At 39.5% G+C, this 25,704-nt stretch overlaps 1 protein-coding gene across 5 annotated transcripts in view; it reads left to right on the top strand.

Moving 5' to 3' along the window:
• LOC126184979 (protein tramtrack, beta isoform-like) overlaps window positions 1–25,704 on the top strand; it is a 393,339-nt gene that overhangs the window by 3,909 nt on the left and 363,726 nt on the right. For all 5 annotated transcript variants that reach the window (XM_049927683.1, XM_049927708.1, XM_049927690.1 and 2 more), the window contains exon 3: window positions 8,084–8,278. In XM_049927683.1, the coding sequence (XP_049783640.1) occupies window positions 8,084–8,278 (195 nt within the window). The remainder of the gene's footprint in view (window positions 1–8,083; window positions 8,279–25,704) is intronic.

Raw genomic sequence — 25,704 nt, 5'->3', positions numbered from 1 at the left:
TTGATCAGGCAACCTTGTTGGCCTGGGTAGTGTTTGGCAAGCAGTAGAAACACTCATCACATGCAGGCAGGCATTATATTGCTGAAATGTAAGCCCAAGATGGTTTGCTATGAATGGCAACACAGTGGGGTGTAGAATATTGTTGACGTACTGCTGTGCTGTGAGGGTGCCACAGATGACAGTCAAAAGGGGTCCTGTCAAAAGAAATAGCATACAAGACTATCATCCTTGGTTGTTGGTCTGTACTATGGGCAACAGTCAGCTTGATATCCTATTGTAGTTCGGAGCATCTCCAGAAACGTCTTCGCTGTTAATCAGGGTTAAGTGAGACACACCAGTTCTACCCTAGTCAATGAGATTCCAAGCTGAAAATATGTCTGGAGACGCCCCAGATAGTGGCGGGGTACCAATCTGACTGTTGCCAGCCATATGCCGTGACAACAAGGTGCCATTTCTTTTCGCAGCAAGACCCTTTGATTCTTGTCTGTGACACATGTACAGCACAGTGTTACGTTGATGGTATTCTACACTGTTTAGTTGCCCTTAATGACAAGCCATCCTGGACTTGCATTTCCGCAAGCTAATGCCTGCCCACACATGGCGAGAGTTTCTGCTGCTAGTCCTTGTGCTTTCCAAATCCTGCCTTGGCCAGTGAGGTCGTGGGATTTCTCCTTAGCTGAGAATGTTTTGAGCATTATGAGCAGAGCTCTTCAACTAGCTCAGGATTTTGATGAAATAATACACAGTTGGACAGGATTTGGCATGATATCCCTCTGGAGGACATCCAACAATTCTCTCAATCAGTGCCGAACCTCATAACTGCTTGCATAAGGACCAGATGTGAACAAATGCTTTATTAACTTGTTCAATTTGTAAAGCTCTTTCTCGTGATTAAGTTATCCAGTTTTTCTGAAATTGTCATCATTTTTATGTCTAGGTGTACATCACATCTGCTTATTTCTGTCCCATTTGGACACGTCCTTCATAGTGCGTCATAGAAAATATTTTGTGGGGGAAACAGTGCTCTTTTAAATGGTTAATAGGTGAAGAATGAAGCATCCCTTTTGAGATACAAGTTTTTAAATTCATGTACTTCCCCCCCCCCCCCCCCATAGCTTTAGCCCCCTGTATCACAAAAACTAAGCGACAAAGACAAAAGTAACAAAACTTGCTCGGATGGAAGCAAGCTTCTAGACACGGTCAGCAAAGGGGAGCTTGCTAAGCCAACAGTGTGAAGGGATCATGATGCTTAAACTTGGCAGTAATTTTATTTTGTCCCTAAAAATTTACAGACTGCGTTGAGTGCCGCTTGGACTATAGCTAGAGAATTGAATGACGTAATTCTTACAGAATATGCACAGTGCAAACTGTTAAACCATCTTGCCAAGTTTCACAGCTTTACCACAGCTATTCACTCGCATACAGCACTTCAAACTTGGCTAAACTTATCAAAATGCTGCGGCAACATTTTACTGTCCATTACTGAAGAGTTCATTACTTATAAGATACTGAAGACTGTGGTCCATAAATTTTCATACCTTTGTTTAATGCCTTGGCATTGGCATCCTACTCGGGATCCTTTCCACTCCTCCTAAAGTTGTGTTCCAGTCTCCACAATATCCTAGTCCATCCCTACGACACTCCCAATCCCCACCCCTTGCCACAGGGATCGTATCCATGTGGAAGACCCAGGTGCAAGACCTGCCCATTCAACTCACCCAGCACTACCTCTTCCAGTCCTGTCACAGTCTTTTTCTACCTCATCAGAGGCTGGGCCACCCTTGAAAGCAGCCATGTCGTTTACTAGCTCTGTTGCAATCATTATTGTAAAGCTTTTTATGTTGGTACAACTACCAACCAGCTATCCACCAGGACGGCCACTGTCAAACTGTGGCCAAGAGCAAAGTAGACCACCCAGTGGCATGCTTGATTTCAATGGCTGTTTCACATTGTGGCCCATTTGGATCCTCCCGTCTACCACCAGCCTCTCTGAATTGTCGTGCCTGGCCTTGTCCTGCTGCCTTCTAGTCCTGTATGCTCCACCAGACAGAAAGGTCTTCCCTCTCACTACTGGTACCCTGCTATCCCTCTCTGTTCCCTGTGCTGCTTTCATTCAATGCCTATTCTGAAGAAGGCTTTGGATGAAAGCTCAATTTGTATAGTCTTTTCAATGTACCTGTCTGCAATACAGTGTGTTACATTTATGATGAGTAGCATTCTGTATTTTTCTTAATTGTTGATGTTCCAAACTGGTCTTTCCCCAGTTTAAATTCTCATGAGTATGAACACTTAAAAATTTTAAGTTCTCACCCTGTTTATTATTTCCTTGCTGTGTGTTACACTTATTGGTTTAGTACTTCTAGCTGTGCAGAACTGAATGTGTTGTTTCTTTTTTCTTTGAGTGAGACTATTTACAGAAAATGAATTTATGACACTGTTAAGAACATTGTTTCCTATTTCTTATGTTGCTGTATGTATAGTTGTATTGATTCCGAAAACATTAGCCGGCCGCGGTGGTGGTGCGGTTGTGGGCGCTACAGTCCAGAACTGCGGGACTGCTACGGTCGCAGGTTCGAATCCTGCCTCGTGCTTGGATGTGTGTGATGTCCTTAGGTTAGTTAGGTTTAAGTAGTTCTAAGTTCTAGGGGACTGATGACCTAAGATGTTAAGTCCCATAGTGCTCAGAGCCATTTGAACCGAAAACATTATGTGAAACCCAAGGTATACTTTTCTCACATGACAATAACCAAAAGCTTTGGATCAAGGCAGTCAGGTATCAGTGTTTCTTGATTTCAGAAATAGTCCAGTAATGATGTCACAAAAAAGGCCCTTTGCTTGCAGAAAGTGCGGTAGAAGATTTTATTTTTTGATATAGTTGAGGGTGTGTAGAATCCATTAAAGCCTCATGACAAATTTGTGTGTGTGTGGGGGGGGGGGGGGGGGGATTGGCACTCTTTTTCAGATTGTCATCTTTTACTTGGAAATCATGCATCCTACTGAAAACGTTACCATTACCAAAATAAAAGAGTGTTAAATTTTGTGTTGAATCGCTACTTAAATCTCAGGCGGTGCAGCCGTTGGGTTGGAATCAGTTTGCAAAAATCCATCATTTTTTTCCTGACTTGGCTAAAAAAATTTGCTCGAATGCCCTTAGCTAAAACACAGCTGCTTCAAGTTAAAAATTGCAAGTTATCAAAGGTGTAGAGCTTGAAATTTTGTTTTTCTGTTTCAGGCACTGTTTAGCGTATTGGGGTTCAAACGCAACAATAGTATCTCTTTTATAAGGATTAAGTGCAGCTGGCATCTCAGTACGCTAGCAGCATGTAGTCTTTCTAGTTCAGTGTCTCTTAACTCAAATTTAATCGGTTTCACTTTTTATAGGGAAGTCTGCTAAGTTTCTCCCAATTAGCTTTAATTTTCTCACCACAACAGAAGCAGTGTTTATTAAAATCAAATTCATTCTTGTATGATCGAAGATGGGAAGTTGAAGTGCACAGTACTTGTCAGAAGTAGTACAATAACTCAAAACTGATTAGACTGTCTTTGAAAATATAAATAAACAAAAGGCCCTGCACCTTTACTTACAAGAGATGCTCACATGGGAAGATTGAAAGGGTGCTGCTGAATTCAACACATTTACAGCTGAAGGCTACTTCACCACTAGGCGAAGTGATAAATTTTGAAGTGGCTTATGGTCTGATATCAAAACAGAGCTAACTTTCATGAAGACAATGAAAACACTAGGTGGCTTGACTCACAGACATGGTTTTCAGATTCTTTGCTCACAAAGTGGGCTTCAGGATGGCATCCTTACATGATATTTGTCAGAAAACTGAAGAATTCTGTGGTGTATCATCAGGAACAAGCGAGCAGCATATGGGTTTATGAGCTTCATGCAGAGATCGAAATATAGCAGACAGTGACAAACTGAATGATTGGAAGTTGAAAGATAAGATAAGATACTTTATTGTCACATAACATGTTTTTATACAATCATTCGATTGAGAACATTGGTGACTCGTCAGTCTCTAACCTAAGTTAGACTGACATTTTTCAAAATTTAAACCTTATGTTTGTAAGCAGTGATGTGATTGGTGATGAATTGTAGATTGTCATGAAGCATTAGTAGAAGGAATTAAAGGGATCAGCACAATTAAAGGAGAGAACTTTAAAAATGTCTCATTTAAACATGATTCCAAGGTTCTAACACTTGCATCCTGTACTACGGCTCTCAAGATAGGGAAGAAGAGGATTCCGACCATAAACCAATTGACATTGCTTCACAGACTGTGTGTTATCAAGCAGTTTGATACAGACTTGAAATTCTGTTTCTCATTTGAACTTTCCCACAGCGCTATTCACAGAAGCGCTTTCACACCTCTCCAGCAGAATTAAGTACCCAAAATAAAAAGCTGTGTGGTGGATAGTAGTCACCTTCTCCATAAGGTTGTATGACACATCAAAGAAAAGTTTGGAACCATCTGGATGGAATATGAAACCTCTTTGAGAAAGCACAATGGATCCAAAATAAGTTATATTCTATGGCTACCAAAGTGATGCTTAACAAAGGGGAACAAAGCGCTCTGAAAGATCACGCCGTTTATCAATACAAGGTTCTTCATCAGATATCATTTTTGATGAAAATAAAAATGCTGCAGTCACACAGAAGAAATTTCTCACAAATGAGAGCAACAAGAACCACCTGATATTGATGCTCATGTGAAAATTTGAGGATGGAAGTTTTAAAAGTGCTAAGGCAGAGGAAGATGGGGATTCATTAATTGTGGAAACAGCTGTTTCCCAAGTTGCTGAGTCTGACAATGTGAGCGAGGACATTGACATGCTTGTTCTCCTAATGGGTCGAGGAAACAACAACTTGTACTTCCATAAACTGGGAAAAGAGAAATGAGCAAGATTGCGACATTCCAGTAATTCCTTCAGTTTTGATACTGCATTTGCCCTATTTAGTCTTGCCGTACAGGATGTGGTACCACGTCCTCTTTTTTTTTTTTTGGCCAAGGAAAAGGAATATTACTAAACCTTACAGAGCAACAGCCACACCTCAGTGCAAGCTGCTGAACTTGCTAAACCCTCAGTCTCTCAATATGTAATAGCCCAGGCAGAAGAACAGCTGATGTTATCACTGTATGGGAGTTCCAAATCTGTGACTTCGTATGAGCGTAGTGTAAAGCCTGCCACGAGAAAATGTTTAAGACTTGAAAGGTTTCTGCCAGATGCAATCTTAACTGGGAAGAAAATTGATCCATGCCAGCTGGGTTGGAAGAAAAACTTAGCAGGTTTGTTTCCTGTGGGTATGACTAAAAATGCGGCACCACACGTCGGTGAAGGTGGTTTCCTGCACATGCAAAGCAGGATGCGCAGCAGGATGTGGATGTTGCAAATGTGGACTGAATTGCTCCTTGGCGCGCAAACACTGTTATGGCTTATCTTGCGAGAAAACCTCCGAAATTGAGCTTGACAAGGATGAGGAAGAGATCAAAGATATGTTCCAGGATGGGGAAGTTGGTGAACATGCTGCAATGGATTATGAAGATTGGTTTGCAGGACTGTTACCTGCTGCAGTCTTCCAAACGACGTCGATGGAATTGAAATTTGATAAAATGCGAATCTCTGCTACATAATTGTTTTTCTTTGTATTGCCATGCCCTTTTATTTGTTCGTTTGTACAAATTTTTTTATTACTCATAGTAAATACATATTGGTCATTAGTATGTACATGGTTTTCATTTTAGCAGCCCACTCATACCAATTAAGGCATTGATAAAAATGTATAAAAATACATATGAATGAAGAAAAATAAAAAGATATACATAGAATACACATAAGTGCTCATTAGAGAGCCATCTTCCCACTTTAAATTTCATTTCATTGAATAACTTTAACTTTAAAAATGACAAAATGGAATTACTTTGGCTTTCAAGTGTGTGAACGCTTTAATAGTGCCTGAATCTGAACACTAGATATTTTGTGACATGAAATTTCATGCTCTACAACAACAACAACAACAACAACAACTTGACATTTTATATTTGGAGTAGCCATTTTTTGAGTTATAGGTGTTGGAGATGACTTTTAGCCAAGTTGGTAAAAATGAACAAACTTTGACAGCTGATTGTGGCCAGGTGGCTGTGCTGATCTTGACATGTAAGTAGGTCATTCAACACAAAATTTAATGATCTTTAATTCTGCTAATAGTAAAATATTCATTAGGGTGCTTAATTCCGAGTAATAGGCGAAACCTTGAGAAAATGTCAATTTCTTGGTTTTTTGATACATAAAATTTTCCTGAGGGTTTTATAGGTCGAAAACTTGGATTTAACATACTCTCAACTATATGCATAAGAAAGAAAAAAAAAAATCTTCTACGTCATTTTTTGTAAGCAAAAAGTACCCCTTACTGGACTAAAAATCATTTGATTCATTGCCGCACTTACCCTTATTGTGGAAAGCACGATCATATGTGAAATTTGTGACTGGATTGTGGACTTTTTGGTAGGGAGGACACAGCATATTATCTCAGATGGAGAGTCATTGTCAGATGTAGAAGCAACTTCAGGTGTACTACATGGAAATGTGATGGGATCCTTGCTGTTCATGTTGTATATTAATGACCTCTGTGAGCATGTTAATAGTAACCTCAGATTTTTTTGAAGACAATGCAGTTATTTGTAATGAAGCACTGTCTTGAGTGGAGCTGCATAAACATTCAGATCTTGATAAGATTTCAAAATGGTACAAAAGATTGACAACTTGCTTTAAATGTTCAGAAATATAAAATTGTGCACTTCGCAAAATGAAGAAATGATGTCTTATGTCACTATGACATCAGGGACTCACTGTTGGAATCGTCTAACTAATGCAAATAACTATGTCTAACATTTTATAGGGATATGAAATGGAATGATCACATAGGATCAGTTGTGGGTAAAGTAGGTGTTAGAGTTCGGTTTATTGGTAGAATATTGGGGAAGCACAATCAGTCTACAAAGGAGATGGCTTACAAATCACTAGTGCGACCAATTCTAGAATATTGTTGAATTGTGTGGGACTTGTACCAAATAGGGCTAACAGGTGATATTGAACATATACAGAAGGGCAAAATGAATGGCCACAGGTTTATTGATCTGTTGGAATAATAAATTTTTCCGGAGGCCGTATCGAAGGTCACAGGTTTGTTTGATCCTTGGGAGTGTCGCAGAGATACTGGAAGACTCTTGAAGATAGACATTTTTTCTCAACAAATTATTTCACAGCACAACCTCCCCTGCAACATCCTTACAAGCTTCTCAGACTCTTTCTGACCACCATGTATTAGAAAAGAAATGTGTCCAAGTATGGAACCTCAAAGAAAGTCAAAAGCTGCAATACCCCAGTTAGTTGCAAGTTAATTGCCTTTTGATTTCAGTTTTCTTTTTCAGCCGTCTGTGCCAGAATGAAGATGCATCATTGTCCAATTTGAGTTATTTTGCTGTCATTCATAATAAAGAGTTAAGAATACTCGTGGGTGCATTCAGGATTCACCAAGACATGTTCTTTAAAGCTAATGGAATTTGTAACAAAATAAAAATGTGGAAATGAAAAAAGGAGGAGAAAGGAGGGGGGGGGGGAAATCCTGCAGTTTTATGTGTGTAACTATTCTTAAAGTTTCCTAACTTTTAAGGCCTTTTCCCCATTTGGGTGTGAAAAACAATGTGGTACATTTAGAACTTAAGAAATTTTTCAAGCACCTATCTGTCTGAAACTTTTCTGTACCTGTGATGTTTAAAGCTTTTCTGTACCTTACTACTATATTAGGGAGATAAAGGCATTTGCCATATGTAATAATGTGACACAGGCAGAAGCCATAAGTTACTGTGCGTGATATAATTTTGTAGTTAAACTTCGTTCGGTCAACTCATATGCCTCTAAAGTAAGTTATTGTTTTCAGGTTGATATGCCACCTGATCTTCAAGTACAAACAAGAAATATAATTTTAAATAATAAATTCCATTTTATAATAGGCCGTTACTGTGTTTCTAAAACTTGAGTGCTAATTATTTTTCATCTTTTGTGAAAAATGCAGATGCCCCCACAGTGTAGTTACAAAACGAGCAGTGCGCCAGCTCCTCTACCTAAACTCCACCCCATATCATCAGAAGTAGATGAAGTTGTGGATATTGCATCATCACCTCCACCAATCAAGGAAGAAGTTGATTCAAGTCCACAACCTGATTTTAAGGAGTCTTTCCATAATGCTGGAGACATAAAACCACCTCCTGTAAGTATATTATTTGTGTGCAATTTCTTTGTAATGATTCTGCAAGCAAGCTGTGATTCATTAATTTACTTTTACTGTAATAGGATATTCATTGGACTTTATGGTGTATGAGACAGTTGATGCAGTGATAGAGATTTGAAAGAATGATTATGATATGTGCTAAATGTATGTAGTAGAAAAAAGGTTTAATATTTATATTTTCATTTTATGTGAATGTTAACTCTGTTGTAACACATTATATTAGTTTGAAAATACGGTGGACTAGGATCTACATTTGAGAAGAAAACAGATTTCATCAGTAAACTGTTTAACCTCCTAAGACTACACTCAGGCTCTACCTGACTCTTTCCTGAAAGGTAAGAGAATTATGAGGGACATTCAATATGTAATGCACCACATTTTTTTCTCATCAAATATGCATCGCTTGTGTAGAGGAACAACTGAAAGCAAATAAATCACCACATCCGGATGCAATCCTGGTTTGGTTTCACAAAGAGTTCTTTACAGCATGGACCCCATACTTAACTTGGATTTATTGCAAATCTCCCACCCAGTGTAAAGTCCCAAGTGACTGGAAAAGAGCATAGGTGACTCCTGTATGTATGAAGGGTAATAGAACGGACCTGCAAAATTACAGACCAGTATCTTTAACATTGATTTGCTGCAGAATACTTGAATGTATTCTCAGTTCAAATAGAATAAATTTCCTTCAGAGGGACAAGCTTTTGCCCACAAAACAGGACAGTTTTAAAAAGTATCGCTCGTGTCAAACTCGGCTTCACCTTTTTGCCCTTTTTTCGCACGAGAGCCTGTGAACCATGGATGAAGGGCAGTAGGTGATTTCACATTCCTAGATTTCAGTCAGGCATTTGAAAAATGCCCCACTGCCACTGTTAACGAATGTGCAAACGTACGGATTAGGTTCCCAGCTGTGTGAGTGGCTTGATGACTTCTTTAGTAACAGAGCCCAGTATTTGTCCTGAACAGTGAGTGTTCATCAGACATGAGGATATCATCAGGAGTGCCCCAAGGGAGTGTGATAGGACCACTGTTATTTTCTATATACATAAATGATAGGGCGAATGGAGCAAGCAGCATTTTGCGGCTGTTTACTGATGATGCCGTGATGTAAGGGAAGATGTTGTCATTAAGTGTGACTGTAGGAGGATACAAGATGACTTAGTTTAAAATTCAAATTGGTTGTGATGAATGGAAGCTCTAAATGTAGAAAAATTTAAGTTAATGCAGATTATTGGAAAAATGAATCCATAATCTTTGAGTGTACAGCATTAGTAGTGTGCTGCTTGACACAGTCACATCAGTTAAATATATAGGCAAAGCAATATGAAATGGAATGAGCGTGTAAGGATTGTAGTAGGGAAGGCAAATGGTTGACTTAGGTTTATTGGAAAAATTTTGGGAAAGTGTGGTTCACCTGTAAAGGAGACCACATATAAGACATTAGTGTGACACATTGTCGACTGTTTGAGTTCTTGTCTTGGGATCCACACCAGGTTGCATTAAAGAATGACATTGAAGCAGTTCAGAGGTGGGCTGCTTACCTGTAGGTTTGAACACTGGAGGGAAGGCGATATTCTTTTCGACAAGCACTATTGAGAAAATTTAGAGAACTGGAATTTGAGGTTGATCGTAGAATGATTCTATTGTTGCCAGCATAAATTTCACGTAAGGACCACGAAGATAAGATTAGGGTTAATGTGGAGGCATGTAGACAGTTGTTTTCCTCACTCTATTTGGTAACAGAAATTATTAATACCGATACAGGTTACCCTCTGCCATGCAACATACAGTGGCTTGTGTAGTGTGTTTGTAGGTGTAAGTGTAGGGGTAGAAGTAATGGGAGCTCAAATCAGAACTAATGAGTGAGTCAAAATCATTTTAAACACACACACACACACACACACACACACACACACACAGTGTTCCAGTTCAATTCTGTGGTCCAATAAGTAACTTAACTGTTGTATGTTAACACCAGTGTGCAGAAGCTTCAGTAATGACATAACTACTGCCCAGCTGTTGGACTGAGTGTGTATGTCATGCAGTGGACTAACTGGCATGCATACGAATGTGACATGTTTACTGCCCTCTTCAACCAGCCGAACGGAACATTTTCATCAGAGGTTAAACTGGGAGTGGCATTGTAGGGGAGGTGCTGAAGGGGCAGGAGAATTGGGCATCTGTGCCGATGGCTCAGTGGCGATTGGTGAAGGGGACAGGTACTTAGGGGTGTGTTCTTCTGGTGGGAATGGGATTCCCAGCAGCTGACTGAAGTGGTTCGACCTCTGTAACCTTCCTATAATCTGTTGCCACCTCTGGCTTATACCTGACTAATCATGGGCTGCGCAAAAATCAACTTTGCTGACCTTCTCAAAGAGGCTGTGTGGTAACTTGTGGTGACTGCCCTTTTTGAGGGTCCATGCCCAGTGGGACTCATAATAACCTGGATGTCAGGTCAGCACACATCAGTAATTGTGGTTAGGCAGGGAAAAGATAATGTTTGTACTACAGTTGTTGAGCCTCTGGCACATAAACAGTGGATGACAGGAACACCAGTTTGGGTCCAAGCAGCCAGAAGGTGATGAGCTTGCAACCAAATTTTGTAGTGAGTAATGTATTACAATTTGCAGTGACCACATACATCTGGCAGACACACCCACTGCAAGTTTGCACCCAGCCTAGTGCTTCCACGATAAAGATCAGACGCTATGGAGGTGTCACTGCTGATGGGTGCAGCTGTAGCAAATCAAGGATTAGAGGACTTCTTGGGCCATGTAGTATCTGTCATCCTGTGACACTCTGCATTGTACCTCTTGCCATGGCAATCAAAGAGTAGGATAAAGCTTGCTTTTTCCTGTTTCCTCTCCATGTACGTACATAATTTTCCACTAAGACTGTGTACACAGTAAGTAACATGCTGCAGTTAGGGGCACATACTTGCATTGACTAAGAAGCCAATTGTAAATAATATCTCTCTCTGTCTGTCCCCTCCCTCCCTCCCTCCCTCCCTCCCTCCTCTCTCTCTCTCTCTCTCTCTCTCTCTCTCTCTCTCTCTCTCTCTCTCTCTCCCCCTTTCCGCCCTCCCCTTTCCCCCTCCACCTTTCCCTCCCCTCCTCTCTCCTCCTCTCCTCCACCTTCCCCCACACACTATCAAGCAGTTTCTGTCAAAGTAGGTAACAGACAACTCCTACATTGGACACTGAAAATCTTACAGTTGAGGTAGGACCATTCAAAAAGAAATGAGCCAAAGACTGTAAAAGAAAAACCTCTAATGGTATCAGAATGCCATTGCCTACACAGAACAAGATGTGCTCTCTATAACAGTGCTGAGGCTCCATACCTGCCCTAGAGGGACAGGGGTGCATGCCAGTGAGATGGCAGAGTGAGCACATGCACACGTTGACCGTCCACTGCACTTAATAGTGCTGGAAACAGGGAAATAGGGCTTCAAAAGAAGAGCAAATGAGGGTGATGCATTTCCTTATAGTGGAAGAAGTCCAGGGAACAGAAATTCATTGAAGAATGACGCAAATGTATGGAGAACATTGAATGTCCATTGCAATTCGAGTGCTCAATCTGACTATGGGGCAGAGGCTGTCATCATAGCTTGCTAGTTCTCGTAATGAGGGCAACCACCTGCTGGACAAGAGTATTGATAAAGAGATGTAGCATTCCAGTTCATGCATCATCGGCCAGTGACATCTGTCCTTCCTCGTATCGCTTGTGCCCCACCTTGGGCCTCGTAATGGACATGGAGTACTCATTGTACACTTATGCCATTCTGTGATGAACTTCCATTACCTGCACTCCTGCTGCTGAAAGGAAATGCACTACACCCCTTTGCTCTTCTTTTGTAGCTTCCATTTCTCCGTTTTCAGCCAGCTGAGTGTGGTAGATGGTCAATGCGCACATGCTCACTCTTCCGTTACATGTCATGCCCACGTCACTGATAGAGGTGAGTATGGGTCCTCAGCACTCTTTATAAAGACCACAGTGGCAATGGCATTATATTCCCTTCAACAGTTTTCAGTTTGCAGTCTTTGACTCGTTTATTTTTTAATGACCCTTGTAAATGAAACTGTGTCAGATTCTCAGTGTCCAAGCAAGGTGCCTTAGTGGAAGAGAGAAAGATTGACAGATGTAATGCCCGAGTGAAGCTTTGAATTAGGCTTTAGGTAGGCCTAAATAATTTAATGAAATAGCTTTACTCTTTCTTGTGGGGTAGGGGGTCAGCATTCAAAGTGCTATCTTGCTGTCCTGATTGAAGGTTTATGCATTTCTTTACATAAATGTAAGTTAATGCTGGGGTGGCTCATTTGACTTAACTTTAGCATTGACATTGATTCCTTTACTCATGGTAATGGATGGCTTACTGTAGCTATTGTACGAGGAGGTACAGGAGTACCTAATGTTCCTGGACTTGAAAGTTTTGTAGGCAGAGACATTATTGCCTACCGTACCTATCATATGGCTGAACTTGCAAATAAAGACTTTGGTAAATCTGCTTATATGTCTACCTCTGCATTGTCTTTGTATACGCGTAACAAAAGAAAAATATCTGTTAATGATATATTGGAGATATATTCCAGTGATTAATAAGATGGTTCAGAAGTGTTGATGGAAATCATCTTCCAGAAACTTGACACTTTCGTCAGATTTAATTATTCTCAGCCATTGGTTCATAAACAGTGGCACCTTCTTCTTTAGTAACATGGATATGATTAACTTTTAATGGATAATTATCTAAGAAATTGAAAACATATGATGTTAGTGTTTCGCCATTAAATGTGGCTTTTGTGGCTTGCTATAATTTGTCACTGCATAATGTGAACTTCTGAGTTGTAGTGGCACAACATATTAATTTTGTACATTCTATTAGCAGAATCACAAAAAATCTTATTGTCTACATTATTGGGATTTTAGGCAATTTTCTGTACATTCAGTATTACAGATTGCTGTTGCCATTCAATTTACTGCTATCACCCAAAGTATGGAAACTTCAGCATGTTTTAGGAGGCTATCAGGTGCTCTTGGGACTAATATCTAATGCTGGTTTGTTCACAATGGTAAAGAAAGGTGGGCTATGGAATGTTACAGCAGCAGCTGTTGTTGTAGAGAAGCTGGCTGGGAGTAGAAGTAATTAGTGAACACGTAAATACAGTAACCAGAAGTTTTGCTTAGCTTGTAGCTTTCCCCAATCATTGTGAAGAAACTTAACAAGAGAACAAATAGCAGTAAATTCCAGCTGTTCTGAGAGGAAAACTAAAGAGCATTGTTCGGTGTCAGATTCCTGCTCCTAACATGTGCAAACTATCAAAGGCTGACTAAGAATGAAGACTGTGACTGAGACTGGACCGTGTAGCTGGTGCCGGCCACTCTACATTGCAGCGGCAGAGGGCACTTGTAGTCTGAGCTACTGAAGGCATGGCTCAGTGGGTGCACCTCATTGGATCCACCGGTCGACGTGTGAGTGCTATTGGTGTCTGTTGGAAAAGTATGTTTCTATTACCAGCAGTCAGGCAACGATGGGGGTGGTATTGAACTATGAAACCACAGCCATCTCCTTATTTGTTACTAACAGTATCATGAGTTACCAAAAGATGGTGTTTTCAATCTCAGAGGTCTTGTGCAAGACTCATTTGTGCATTAATTGTGCTTCGTTTCTAGCAGCAAGCTTTTTATGGTTGTATTTACTACTATTCCACTGAGCCTTCTGTTTTACTAAATACTGTAGTGAGCATTTATGTTTTCTTTATCATTTCCATCTAAATGTCAATAAAAGTTTTTCTTGCCTTCTTTTTTTTAATGAAATGGTTATTTGGAAAACTACTATCTTGTCCCATATATTAGAAAGCTCTGGTAAAAAAAAAAAGTATTTAAGGAAGTTGAAACATCAGCAGTATGTAAGATGTTTTAATTAAAACTGGATTTTCATAGAAATGCTCTGTTCCAAATCGTGACTTTTGTGACAAGAATTTAGGTTCTGCATAAACAGGAATTCAGAGAATGAATAGGTAATCATTTTGTTCTACGTCTGCTCCAAATGTACTTGATACTTTGTTTACACTTCATAATTGGGTCATGGAGGTTTAGCTCTGAACTAAGTAAGGGCTAACTGAACACTTTTAGAGACACTGGGATGGAGGTCTTCAACCCCGACACAATATGTCTTGGTGGCTGACTAGGAACGTTTCTGTACATATGCGATTGATTTCATAAGTCGGGTAAATTTTCATGAAAGTATGGAACGTTTTTGTTGTGCCTTCATGGTTGGTAAGCTTAATTATTCCAAGAATCGTATAAAGAATTTCAATAATGTGGAGTGAGTTCATTGTTGACAGCTGTCTTAAATGGTCAGTGTGTCGACTGAGATCGAAAATAGGCAATGCCAAGTTTTGTGCAGTAATTAAACATTTTCATTTGAATAGTTGGATTGTTGCACAAATCAAAATAGAATTAGATGAAGTTCATATGTACTTTGCACTATTATTGAAGACCATTTACTTTTGGATTAATGAATTTAAACATGGTCGGACAGACACACAAAACGAAATGTGCTCCAGCTCTCCAGTTGACAGTACCCCAAAGGAAATCACTGACAAAATCCACAATATGGTAATGCAAACCACCAAATAGAAATTCATAGAAATTTGTGAGATTGCTGAAGCTGTGGGCATCTCCCCTGAGTGGGTGCTGTGATTGCTCACAGTCGACCAAAAGCGCATCGAGTACAACATTTCAACACTTATGTCTGGCGATATTTAAATCAGTCCGCAAGACTTTTTGTGCCAATTTTTGACTGTTGATGAAACTTGGGTCCATCGTTACAAATCAGAGGCAAAATGGCAGCCAGGCCACAGTGTTTTGGGATTCTCAAGGAATAATCCTCATAGATTACTTGGAAAAAGACAAAACCGTAACTGGACCATATCATGCTTAGTTGTTGGATTATAAAGAACAAGGCTGGCACGCAAAAAAGTGCTCCTCTGCCAGGATAATGTACCATCCCCATACATCAGTGATGACAGTGGAGGAAGTGCATGAATTGGGCTGTGAATTGGTTCTACATCCACCCTATTCACCAGACTTATCATATTTACTCGAATGTACGCCACACTCGAATCTAAGCCGCACCTGAAAAATGAGACTTGAAATCAAGGGAAAAAAAAAAAATTCCCGAATCAAAGATCAAAAAAAATTTGAGACTCAAAATTTAAGGGGAGAGAAAAGTTTTAGGCCACACCTCCAAATTGAAACAAAATTGGTCCACTGTAACATGAGACACAATTTAGGTCGAATGGATGAAGATGCAGCTACAGTAGTTTGGTTCAAGTCGTAAGCTTAGCAGTTAAGCTTTACCAAGTAGCCATTGCTATGCGTCAGGCGCTCCATCTGTATTTATATGGGTACCCTTCCTTTTCCGCATGCTTCGTCTGGTTTGAATCGATTGCTTATTTTGCTTTGATCTGATAAGTGCCGTTCTGTTTGTTATTGGTGTTTACGTCTTTCTAAGCCGAAAATGCGTTATTGTACTGACATGCATTGTTTGTCGCATTCTGATGATGAGTGTTTACGACCTGTCGCTGCTCGCGGCATGGCTTGCTTTTGTGCGCGCTACCGCCGCTTACAATAAAAAAAGAGAGGAATTGTCTCATTAGCAAAACAATGGCAAGAGACTGCTATTTGTTCTTACTTACACTGCTGCTTTCTTTGATAATGATCAACAAGAACCAAATAATAGACTGCATATGATAGAAGATGTTCGGAAAGAGAGTTTCGCGAAAATTTTTCTCCATTTGAAAATCATTGCAGACACCTCTTTAGTAAATTACGTTCTGCACAGAAATTAGTCATCTTAGATTTAAAAATCTAGTCAGTTGCTGTGCTTCATTACTTTCTGTATCACTATTCAGCCTGAGAATAGTATGAATATAAACATGGCATGGTATGTATATTCTTCCGCGTTTGCTGTTGTCTCACTCTAGTTTCGTAGTTTATTAGGCAGACAGGATTTAAATGAGATAGCAGCAAACATGTAAAGATACATGGCATAATGTTTACATTCGTATTATTCTTATGGTGAAGAGAATACTGCATGTGATTTCACGATTCATAAAGGTTCCTGTTAGCAACCATCTCTTGTCACAGGTAGGAAAAAATTCAGAACGTAGAGTTGGTCATATTGACATACATCCCAAACAGTCTTGCCACTCAGATTTTCGTAGTAGATTTTTTGTGATTACTTCAAATGCAGAGTATGTTGTTGTCGACTTCAGTCCGTAGACTGGTTTGATGCAGCTCTCCACGCTTTTCTATCCTGTGCAGTGCAGAGTAGCAACACTTATAAAATAAGAATAAAAATAAGTTAGAAATTAAACACTGAAATTTAAAACAAAATTTTGTTAGGTTTGTAATACATCTCATACGAAATGTTTAAAATATCAGTCATGATTCTGAATCACTATCTCTCGATTCTATGTTGCTCATTTCTTCATACAGAGCATCGTCCTCCATACCATCTAGTGCATTGGATATCGAACATTTTTTAAATGCTTGTTGCACAGTCTGATTTGGAACACAATTTCATGCATCATAAATCCATTGGCACACTTGCGACAAACTTGTGCGTTTTACATGTCCTGTTGGTGTCAGTTGTCTGTCGCTTTTCGAAAGCCAGTGTGTGTACATGCGTTTAAGCTTGTCCTTAAATGGTTTATTCAAACAGACGTCAAGTGGTTGCAGAATTGACGTCATCCCATCTGGAATTACTGCCAAGTTCGTTTTGCTTTCCTCTAATGTTTGTTTTACTGCAGGTGTTGTATGGCCTGTGTATCATCTAATACCAACAGACTGCGTAAACCAAGCATTGCGCCAGGATGACGATTCCACACATGCTTAATCCATTCCAGCACCATGTCCTCCGTAAACCGCCCAGTTTCGTTTGCTCATGCAATTACAGTTTTGGAAACACTTCCGATTTTGGTAAAGTCTTTCACTTGGAAACTATGAATGGGAGTAATTTGTGTCCATCTGCTGTGCAAGCAAGCATACCGAACATCTGCTGTTTTACACCCCCTGATGTAAGAACACTTCTGTCTTTCTTTCCTTTGGCATCAACCGTATAATTTGACGACATGTCAGAATACACGGGAGTTTGGTCAGCATTTCCTATCTGATCAAGAAGGTATTGCTTTTCTGTGCGCCAGCTAATTATGAAGCACTGAAATTCCGCAAGTATTTCTTTATAATTTTTCGGCAGCTTCTGTGGAACTGAAGTTCGCCTCCGAAGTTAAAAACCCCAGCACTTCATAAACGGATCAATGCAGCTGCAACTAGCCTTAAAATTTTAGATTTTTTGCTCTCTAGCAATTTCATGTGCTTTAATTTTTAAAATTTCGGTGATCACAGGTGGGAATGTCTGATGCTTTTCCTTAACAAATTCATTTAAAATCACTTCTAGTGCATGATATCGGCCACACTTTGGCCCACTAAATGCTTTCCTGCTACTTGAACATTCAAGTGATATGTTTCTCTGCAGTCGCCATCGCATGACGTTGCTCTCATCAGTCCCGCATTGAAGACTTGCAGAAAGATTAGAACTTTGTTCCCCTCTTGAATTTGGCACTATAATGGAAGCGCTTCATTATGGTTCATTAAACCAACAAGCACTTCACAAAATTCCGCAAGCAATCCTAAAGCCTTGTGCATTGTTGGTGTTTTTGTGTAAAGAAATTTATTTTTGTTGCTATGAATATTTGAAAGGCTGCTACATTCGAAGATGAACAATATGGAATTTCTATTTACTTCGTTGGATAGTGTTTGAAGATGCAGTGGTCGAAACTCGGGGCGGAGAAAAAAGCTTGTCTTCTACCTTTTTTTAAAATTTATTTACTGACGCAGAGGTTTTGGCGCCAGTGTTTATCTTCGTGCCCGCAAAGCATGCTTGTGCAGCGCTACATATACTCGATGGCAGAAGTTATTTATGGCGGCACCTACCAACATTTTTCAGAACTCCTGCTTACTTTGCACTTGATTCTAAGCCACAAACAGTTCTTTGGATTACAAAAACTGGAAAAAAGTGTGGCTTAGATTCGAGTAAATACAGTAGTCCCAGGTGACTTCTTCCTGTTCTGTAACTTGAAACATTGGCTTGCTGGAAAAAAATTTTCATCAAATGAGGAAGTGATAGTTGCAGTCAACGAGTATTTTGCAGAGATTGCCAGATTGACAGAACATATTTTTCTTATAGGCTGAATAAATGAGAGGATCACTTGACCGAGTGTGTATCCCTCAAAGGAGACTGTCTCTAGAAGTGAGGTGGATTGTTTACGAAACAAACATTTGTTCTTGCTTTTTTTTCCCCCCCCAAACTTACCAAGCCACAGTCATACAGGGAGGGATTCAAAGAAGGTCTAGTCAGACAAGCACCCCACAGATCAACTGAGACTAAAAGGACACCACGGAATGGCCTCTCGACTGCAGAAGAAGAAAATCCCCAATAACATAGGGGCAGAACAACAATCCCTGTGACTAGGGACCTGAAAATGTAGCATCTAGCTGTGGCAAAATTCACGTATGTTGGTTTTATTTGTGAATGATTGGTCATACAATTTTAAAAGGTTATAATGCAATGGGAGGAAAGAAGTTCTGTTCTGATGAAGAGGTATGCCATGTGGTGCATGAGTGGTTGCGTGAACCACCAAAAGAATTTTTTTCTAAAGGAATTTATGCACTTTGTAAGCGCTGGAGGATTTGCATTGAGCGAGGGGGAGATAAATGTTGAAAAGTGATACAGCTTTGTACCACTTCTGCACAATAAATAATATTTAAAAAAATATTTAAGGTTTTCATTTGACTCACCCTCGTACATGGTGAATAGAAAACAGCGCCGATTCTCACCCTCTATACAAAAAAGGGAGATAGAACTAATGTCACCTTTACGGTAGTATTTGTGTTGTACCTAAAACTCAAAAGTTACTCTTCAAGGTGCTACAGGCAAGGCATGTGGAGCAAGTAGGTCATCAAATTGACAAATATCAAGCTGGATTCAGGAAATGGGAGATCCTGTGTTGAGTAGATTCTGAGTCTGGAAAGAAAACATCTCTGAGGCACTGATAGTGGTCTTCATTGACTTTAAGAAGCCTACAATTCTGTTGACGGAGAGGTATTGTTTGATATCTTAATGCAGCTTTGAGTGGACCCAAAAACAGTAGAAATTATCAAACAAACTGTTAACATAGACACATACAAAAGTAAGATTAATGAGAGAACTCTCCAAAAACTTTCTAAAGAAAATTGAGGCTCAATGGGGTGATGGAGTATCCCTAGTTGTCTTCAATTTTATTTTAGATAGGACCATCTGAGAATGGGAAGAAGAACTGTTTTGCATTCAAACTTGATCTGGCAATCCTATCAAGAAAGGTAAACAAACCTGTGGAACAGATAAACACACTGAAGCAACAAGCAGAAAAAGCTAACCTCTGTACTTCTTTCAAGAAAGCAAAGTTTGTACCCAACATATGAACAATGTCTCATGAACTAGTAACAGAGTATGGTAAGATGGAAAAAGAGGACAGTTTCAGGTAGCTTGGTGAAATAGAACATATGAAAACTTGTAAAGAGAAGCCAGTGATGGCAGAAGATCAAAGATGTTTGCTGCTTTTCATAGGACACATGTTCTATACAAGGCAAATGAATGTCTATACAAAAGTGAATGGCAGGAAAGCCTGTACTGAAAGAGCCCAAAAAGTTTGAGAGCAAAATGCTTCGGAAGACAGTGGATTGTACGATAATAGATGGGCAGTAAAGACTGACAGTGAGAGGAGCTATACAGGAATAATGAATGGCTGATGGAGTCAATAAGGAAATGGCAACAAAAGTTCTACTGACTTTTGTTCACGATTGTTGCAGCCCGACTGATGAAACAATTTTTAATGTGCTAAACAAGGGACCTAAAATGTCCGATAGATGGTTCTAGGAAGGAAGGACATCAAGAGCACTGAACTGAATCAGGAAGATGTGTCTAACCAATTAAAGTACAGATTGTGATCAACTACTTTAAGGGGTTCCACAAAGAGCAGAAGCAGGACAGTGACTAGACAGAAGAGTGAAGGCAGGCAGCCAGAGACAGGATACAACACATTTGTGCTGCAAAAGAAGCTTCTGGAAATGATTCTTCTGAACAAGGTCTCTCATGTTGCTAAATGAAAGCAAAAAAATTCACATGAGTGAGACTACAGCTTTTCACATTAGATTTTAGATGATTTTAATAATCTTCTTCTTTGGTTTGCAACCGGATCATGAAGTCACCATGACACAATATTTCTGCAGTCCACATGACCACCATCTTCAGGTATGCTGCTGCTGCACGAACCAGCGAGTTTGTGCACTCACCTGAAGATGGTGGCCAGGTGGACTATGGAAATATTGTGTTCAGGGGACTTCATGTTCCGGCTGCAGATCCAATAAAATTTAAGTTGTTATATTTACGTCTATACTATGCAAACCACCATGAGGTGCATGGCTCAGGATACATCCCATTGTATCAGTTATTAGGATACTTCCTGCTACATTCACAGCTGTAGTGTTGGAAGAATGATTGTTTGAATGCCTCTTTGCGTGCGGTAATTACGCTAATCTCATCCTCACATGTGGACGATACATAGAGGGTTGCAGTATATCCCTACACTTCCCTACGCTGAGAAAGCCTATGTACTCACATATAGATGATTTAACCTTCAACTGTCATCTGGTGGAAGACACACACAATGATCTGTGAAGTTAGTAAAATCAGAATTTCTGCCCTGCAATCTTTGTTCAGAAACTAAAAAAGAAAAAAAAAATGTGGAAGTGTAACTTACCTTGAGCACTGGTTTGGAAGAGCTATGCCTGGTTTAGCCATGACAAGTTAGATCCTAAAGTACACTAGTTGAGGCAGTAAACTAATAATAATGTCCAATTTGATAGTTAACAGTGTAGGAAAAGATAGATTGCTACTGACTGTAAAGAAGACACATTAAGTTGCAGGTAGGCACAATTAAGACACACACGTGAAGCTTTTGGCTACAGCCTTCATCAGCAAAAGAGAAATATGCACTGTTCATACACACGAGCAAGCAAACCTCATGCACACATGACCACCAATTCCAGCCACTTTCATTTGAATAGTTATTAAGAAATAAAGAAAAGGCATTCATTTGTACTGTAATCATATTGTAAGGAAAATGCATTCCAAATATGAAACGCTTGCAATGAGATTCTGTATTGGAGCATGTTACAGACCTGTGAGGGGGACTTCAAAATGTAAATTTCACGTTATTATGCCAGACCAAGTAACTTCTAACTGCTGCACTGCACTTCAAAGTGACACAGATACGTAACACTATTTTTTAGTTTGGTCACCATGACACTATAAACAGAGATGCCCCATCCCCTAGGTGCTCTTTCAGCTTGACGAAAAGATACAGCTGGATGCGACACTGCATTTGGTCTGTATACTGTCAGAATTGTTAAGTCCCAGTCACCACTTCTCAGACAAGCATTTGTTGAATATCTGTTGTTTGAGGGTTGCTGATGGTTTTGAGAGGGAAAAAGTCCATTTGTGGCCTTCCATTGAAGACATGAATTAGCAACGTCTGATTAAACCTGTAGTGACAAACTTCAGTGAAATGTGCCTATTAACCGTATTTACTCGAATCTAAGCCGCACTTTTTTTCCGGTTTTCGTAATCCAAAAAACCGCCTGCGGCTTAGAATCGAGTGCAAAGCAAGCGGAAGTTATGAAAAATGTTGGTACGTGCCACCACAACTAACTTCTGCCGTTGAATATATGTAGCGCTACGCGGGCATGCTTTGTAGGCACAAAGATAAATACTGGCGCCAAAACCTCTGCGTCAGTAAATAATTTTTTTTTTTTTTTTTAAGTGGAAGACAAGCTTTTTTTCTCCGCTGCGAGTTTCGACCACTGCATTTTCATACATTATCCAACAAAGTAAATACAAATTCCGTGTTGTTCATCTTCGAATGTAGCACAATTTCAGTGTACTACGAAAATCTGACTGGCAAGACTGTTTGGGATGTTTGTCAATATGGCCAACTCTATGTTCTGAATTTTTTCCTATCTGTGAGAAGAGATGGTTGCTAATAGGAACCTGATGAAATTTGTATCACATACAGTATTCTCTTCACCATAAGAATAATACGAATTAAACATTTTGCCATGTATTCTTTCGTGTTTGCTGCTATCTCATTTAAATCCTTCTGCCTAATAAACTACGAAACTAGAGTGAGACAACAGCAAACGCGGAAGAATATACGTATCGTGTCATGTTTATATTCGTATTATTCTTATGCCTAATAGTGATACAGTCAGAAATGAAGCACGGCAAGTGACTAGATTTTTAAATCTAAGATGACTCAAATTTCTGTGCAGAATTTGATGTAATAAAGAAGCGGCCGCAAAGATTTTCAAACGGAGAAAATTTTCGCCTATCTCTCGTTCAGAACATGTTCCATCATACGCAGTCTATTATTTGATTCTTGTTGATCATTATCAAAGAAAGCAGCAGTGTAAGTAACGTCTCTTGCCATTGTTTCACTAATGAGACGATTCCTCTCCCTCTCTCTTTTTTGTACACGGCGGTAGCGCGCGCAAAAGCAAGCCATGCCGCGAGCCGCGACAGGCCGTAAACATGCACTATCAGAATGCGACAAACAATGCATGACACAGTGCAGTAATGCATTTTCAGCTTAAGAGTGACGCAAACACCTATAACAAAGAAAACGGCACTTATCAAATCAAAGCAAAATAAACAATCGATTCATACCAGCCGAAGCACGTGAAAAAGGAGGGGTACCCGTATAAATACGGACGGAGCGCCTGACGCATAGCAATGGCTACCTGATAAAGCTTAACTGCTAAGCTTACGACTCAAACCAAACTACTGTAGCTGTATCGTCATTCATTCGACCTAAATTGTGTCTCATATTACAATGGACCAACTTTGTTTCGATTTGGAGGTGCGGCCTAAAACTTTTCTCGCCCCTTGAATTTCGAGTCTCAAATTTCAGGTGCGGCTTAGATTCGAGTGCGGCTTAGATTCGAGTAAATACGGTAAAAACCCTACTTAACATCATGCTCTCAATAACATTCAGTCTCTTGTTAGTAATGTAATTGGAATTGTCAGTTTTTGTAATTTGAGTTTAAGTGAGTGCAAATTGGTACCGTAAGTAATTGTATTTGGCATATGAGTACTTTTTTCGTTCCATAACCTTCCTCGAAAACGTATTTTCAAATTGCAATACTGCCTGTTCTTTTGTAGCTCTTTTTTTCAGTGAATACTAATTTTGTGGTTCTTACAGTGTTCTGTAATCCAACTACACATGAGCTTCTCAAGCACTTAAGAAATGTTTATTACTAGAAAGATTTGGCCATCAAAACATTTATCAGTTGCATATTTGAATCTATCAGGTACAGTTCCTTAGTTTAGTTATTCACTAAATAATGTGACCGAGTATTTAGTTAATAAATTTGTAACATTATTTTAGTACTTTGCTAAATAAATTGTCCACATACGAGGGGCGTTTAAAAAGTCCGTGCAAAAATAAAAACTACTTATGTGTTTGGGATAAACCTTTTTTCTTTTTTTGACATAGTCTCCTTTTAGACTTATACACTTCGTCCAATGTTGTTCTAATTTGTTGATCCCTTCCATATAATAGGAATTGTCCAAGTCTGAAAAATAGCTATTAGTTGCTGCAATCACCTCCTCATTTGAGTAAAATCTTTGTCCCTCCAGCCATTTCTTCAAATTGGGGAACAAATAGTAGTAGTCTGAGGGAGCCAAGTCTGGAGAATAGGGGGGATGTGAAAAGAGTTGGAATCCAATTTCTATTAATTGTGCAACCACAACTGCTGAGGTGTGTGCTGGTGCATTGTCTTGATGGAAAAGGACATTTTTGCGGTCCAATCGCCAGCGTTGTTGTTGCACCTTCAGTTTTCAAATGGTCCAATAATGATGAGTAATATGCACCTGTAATAGTTTTACCCTCTCCCAGATAGTCGATGATGATTATCTCTTACGAATACCAAAAGACAGTCGCTATAACCTTTCCGGCTGAAGGAATGGTCTTCGCCTTTTTTTGGTGCAGATTCTCTCTTTGTAACCCATTGTTTAGATTATTGTTTGGTCTCAGGATTATAGTAATGTATCCATGTTTCATCCACAGTGACGAAATGACGCTTGAAGTCCTGCGGATTCTTCCTGAACAGATGCAAACTGTCCTTGCAACACTTCACACGATTCTGTTTTTCGTCAAGCGTGAGCAATCGCAGAACCCATCTTGCAGATAGCTTTCTCATGTCCAAATGTTTATGCAAAATATTATGTACCCATTCATTCGAGATGCTCACAGCACTAGCAATCTCACACACCTTAACTCTTCTGTCATCCATCACCATATCATGGATTTTATCAATGATTTCTGGAGTCGTAACCTCCACAGGGCACCCAGAATGTTCATCAACACTTGTGCCCACATGACCACTCCGAAATTTTTGAAACCACTTATAAACTGTTCTAATCAAAGGTGCAGAGGCACCATAATGTTTATCAAGCTTCTCCTGATTCTCCTGAGGTGTTTTGCCTTTCATAAAGTAATGTTTAATCACCACACAAAATTCTTTTTTGTCCATTTTTTGACAATTACTAGACTTCCTTGATTCACACAAATGCCAAACGCAAAGAAATAGACCAATATGGCTGAAACTTGGTGTGTGTTTCTTTCCAAAAATGCTACTAACTAAACATGACCTTGATACGTGCCGATGGTGCCATCTCTTGGACTTTGCATGAACTTTTCAAACATCCCTCGTAAGTACAATTTTTCTTTTTCAGTGTGCTGTTACTGCCTCTGATTCATTTGCTGTGATAGAGAATAAACAAATCTGATTGATTTTGTTCTGCAAAATTTTCATGGCTTCACTCCTAGCCACATTACAACCAGTCTGATAAGTTGCTTTAAGCAAATTATTGCAGAATACAGAATAGAACTACTGTAGTTTCGTATCATCAAACTCATAATGTCATGAAGATGTACATAGAATGCAGTTCTGTCATTGATTTTGTCCTTGTATGTGTTCAGATGGTTTTAACCCATTACCCACTGCTCTCTTGCATTTTTTGTATTTTTCTTTAAAAAGTATTTCTAACACAATATGGTAAATATTACGATTTCAAGTAATGGAAACGCTGTGTATGTACAGCTTAGTAGCCTATGTACCTATGTACTGTATGTCTGTGCTTTGAAATCACTTCTCGACATGAGCTTAAGGTATGCCACATTGTTATTTGATGAAGGAGCTTAAATAACATTTTAGAATAAGAACATTGAAATGAAATGCAAGAG

Source organism: Schistocerca cancellata, chromosome 1 (assembly GCF_023864275.1).
Source record: "Schistocerca cancellata isolate TAMUIC-IGC-003103 chromosome 1, iqSchCanc2.1, whole genome shotgun sequence".
NCBI classification, from domain to species: domain Eukaryota; kingdom Metazoa; phylum Arthropoda; class Insecta; order Orthoptera; family Acrididae; genus Schistocerca; species Schistocerca cancellata.
The sequence above is the reverse complement of the archived record's forward strand: the minus strand, read 5'-3'. Positions and strand labels throughout refer to the sequence as shown.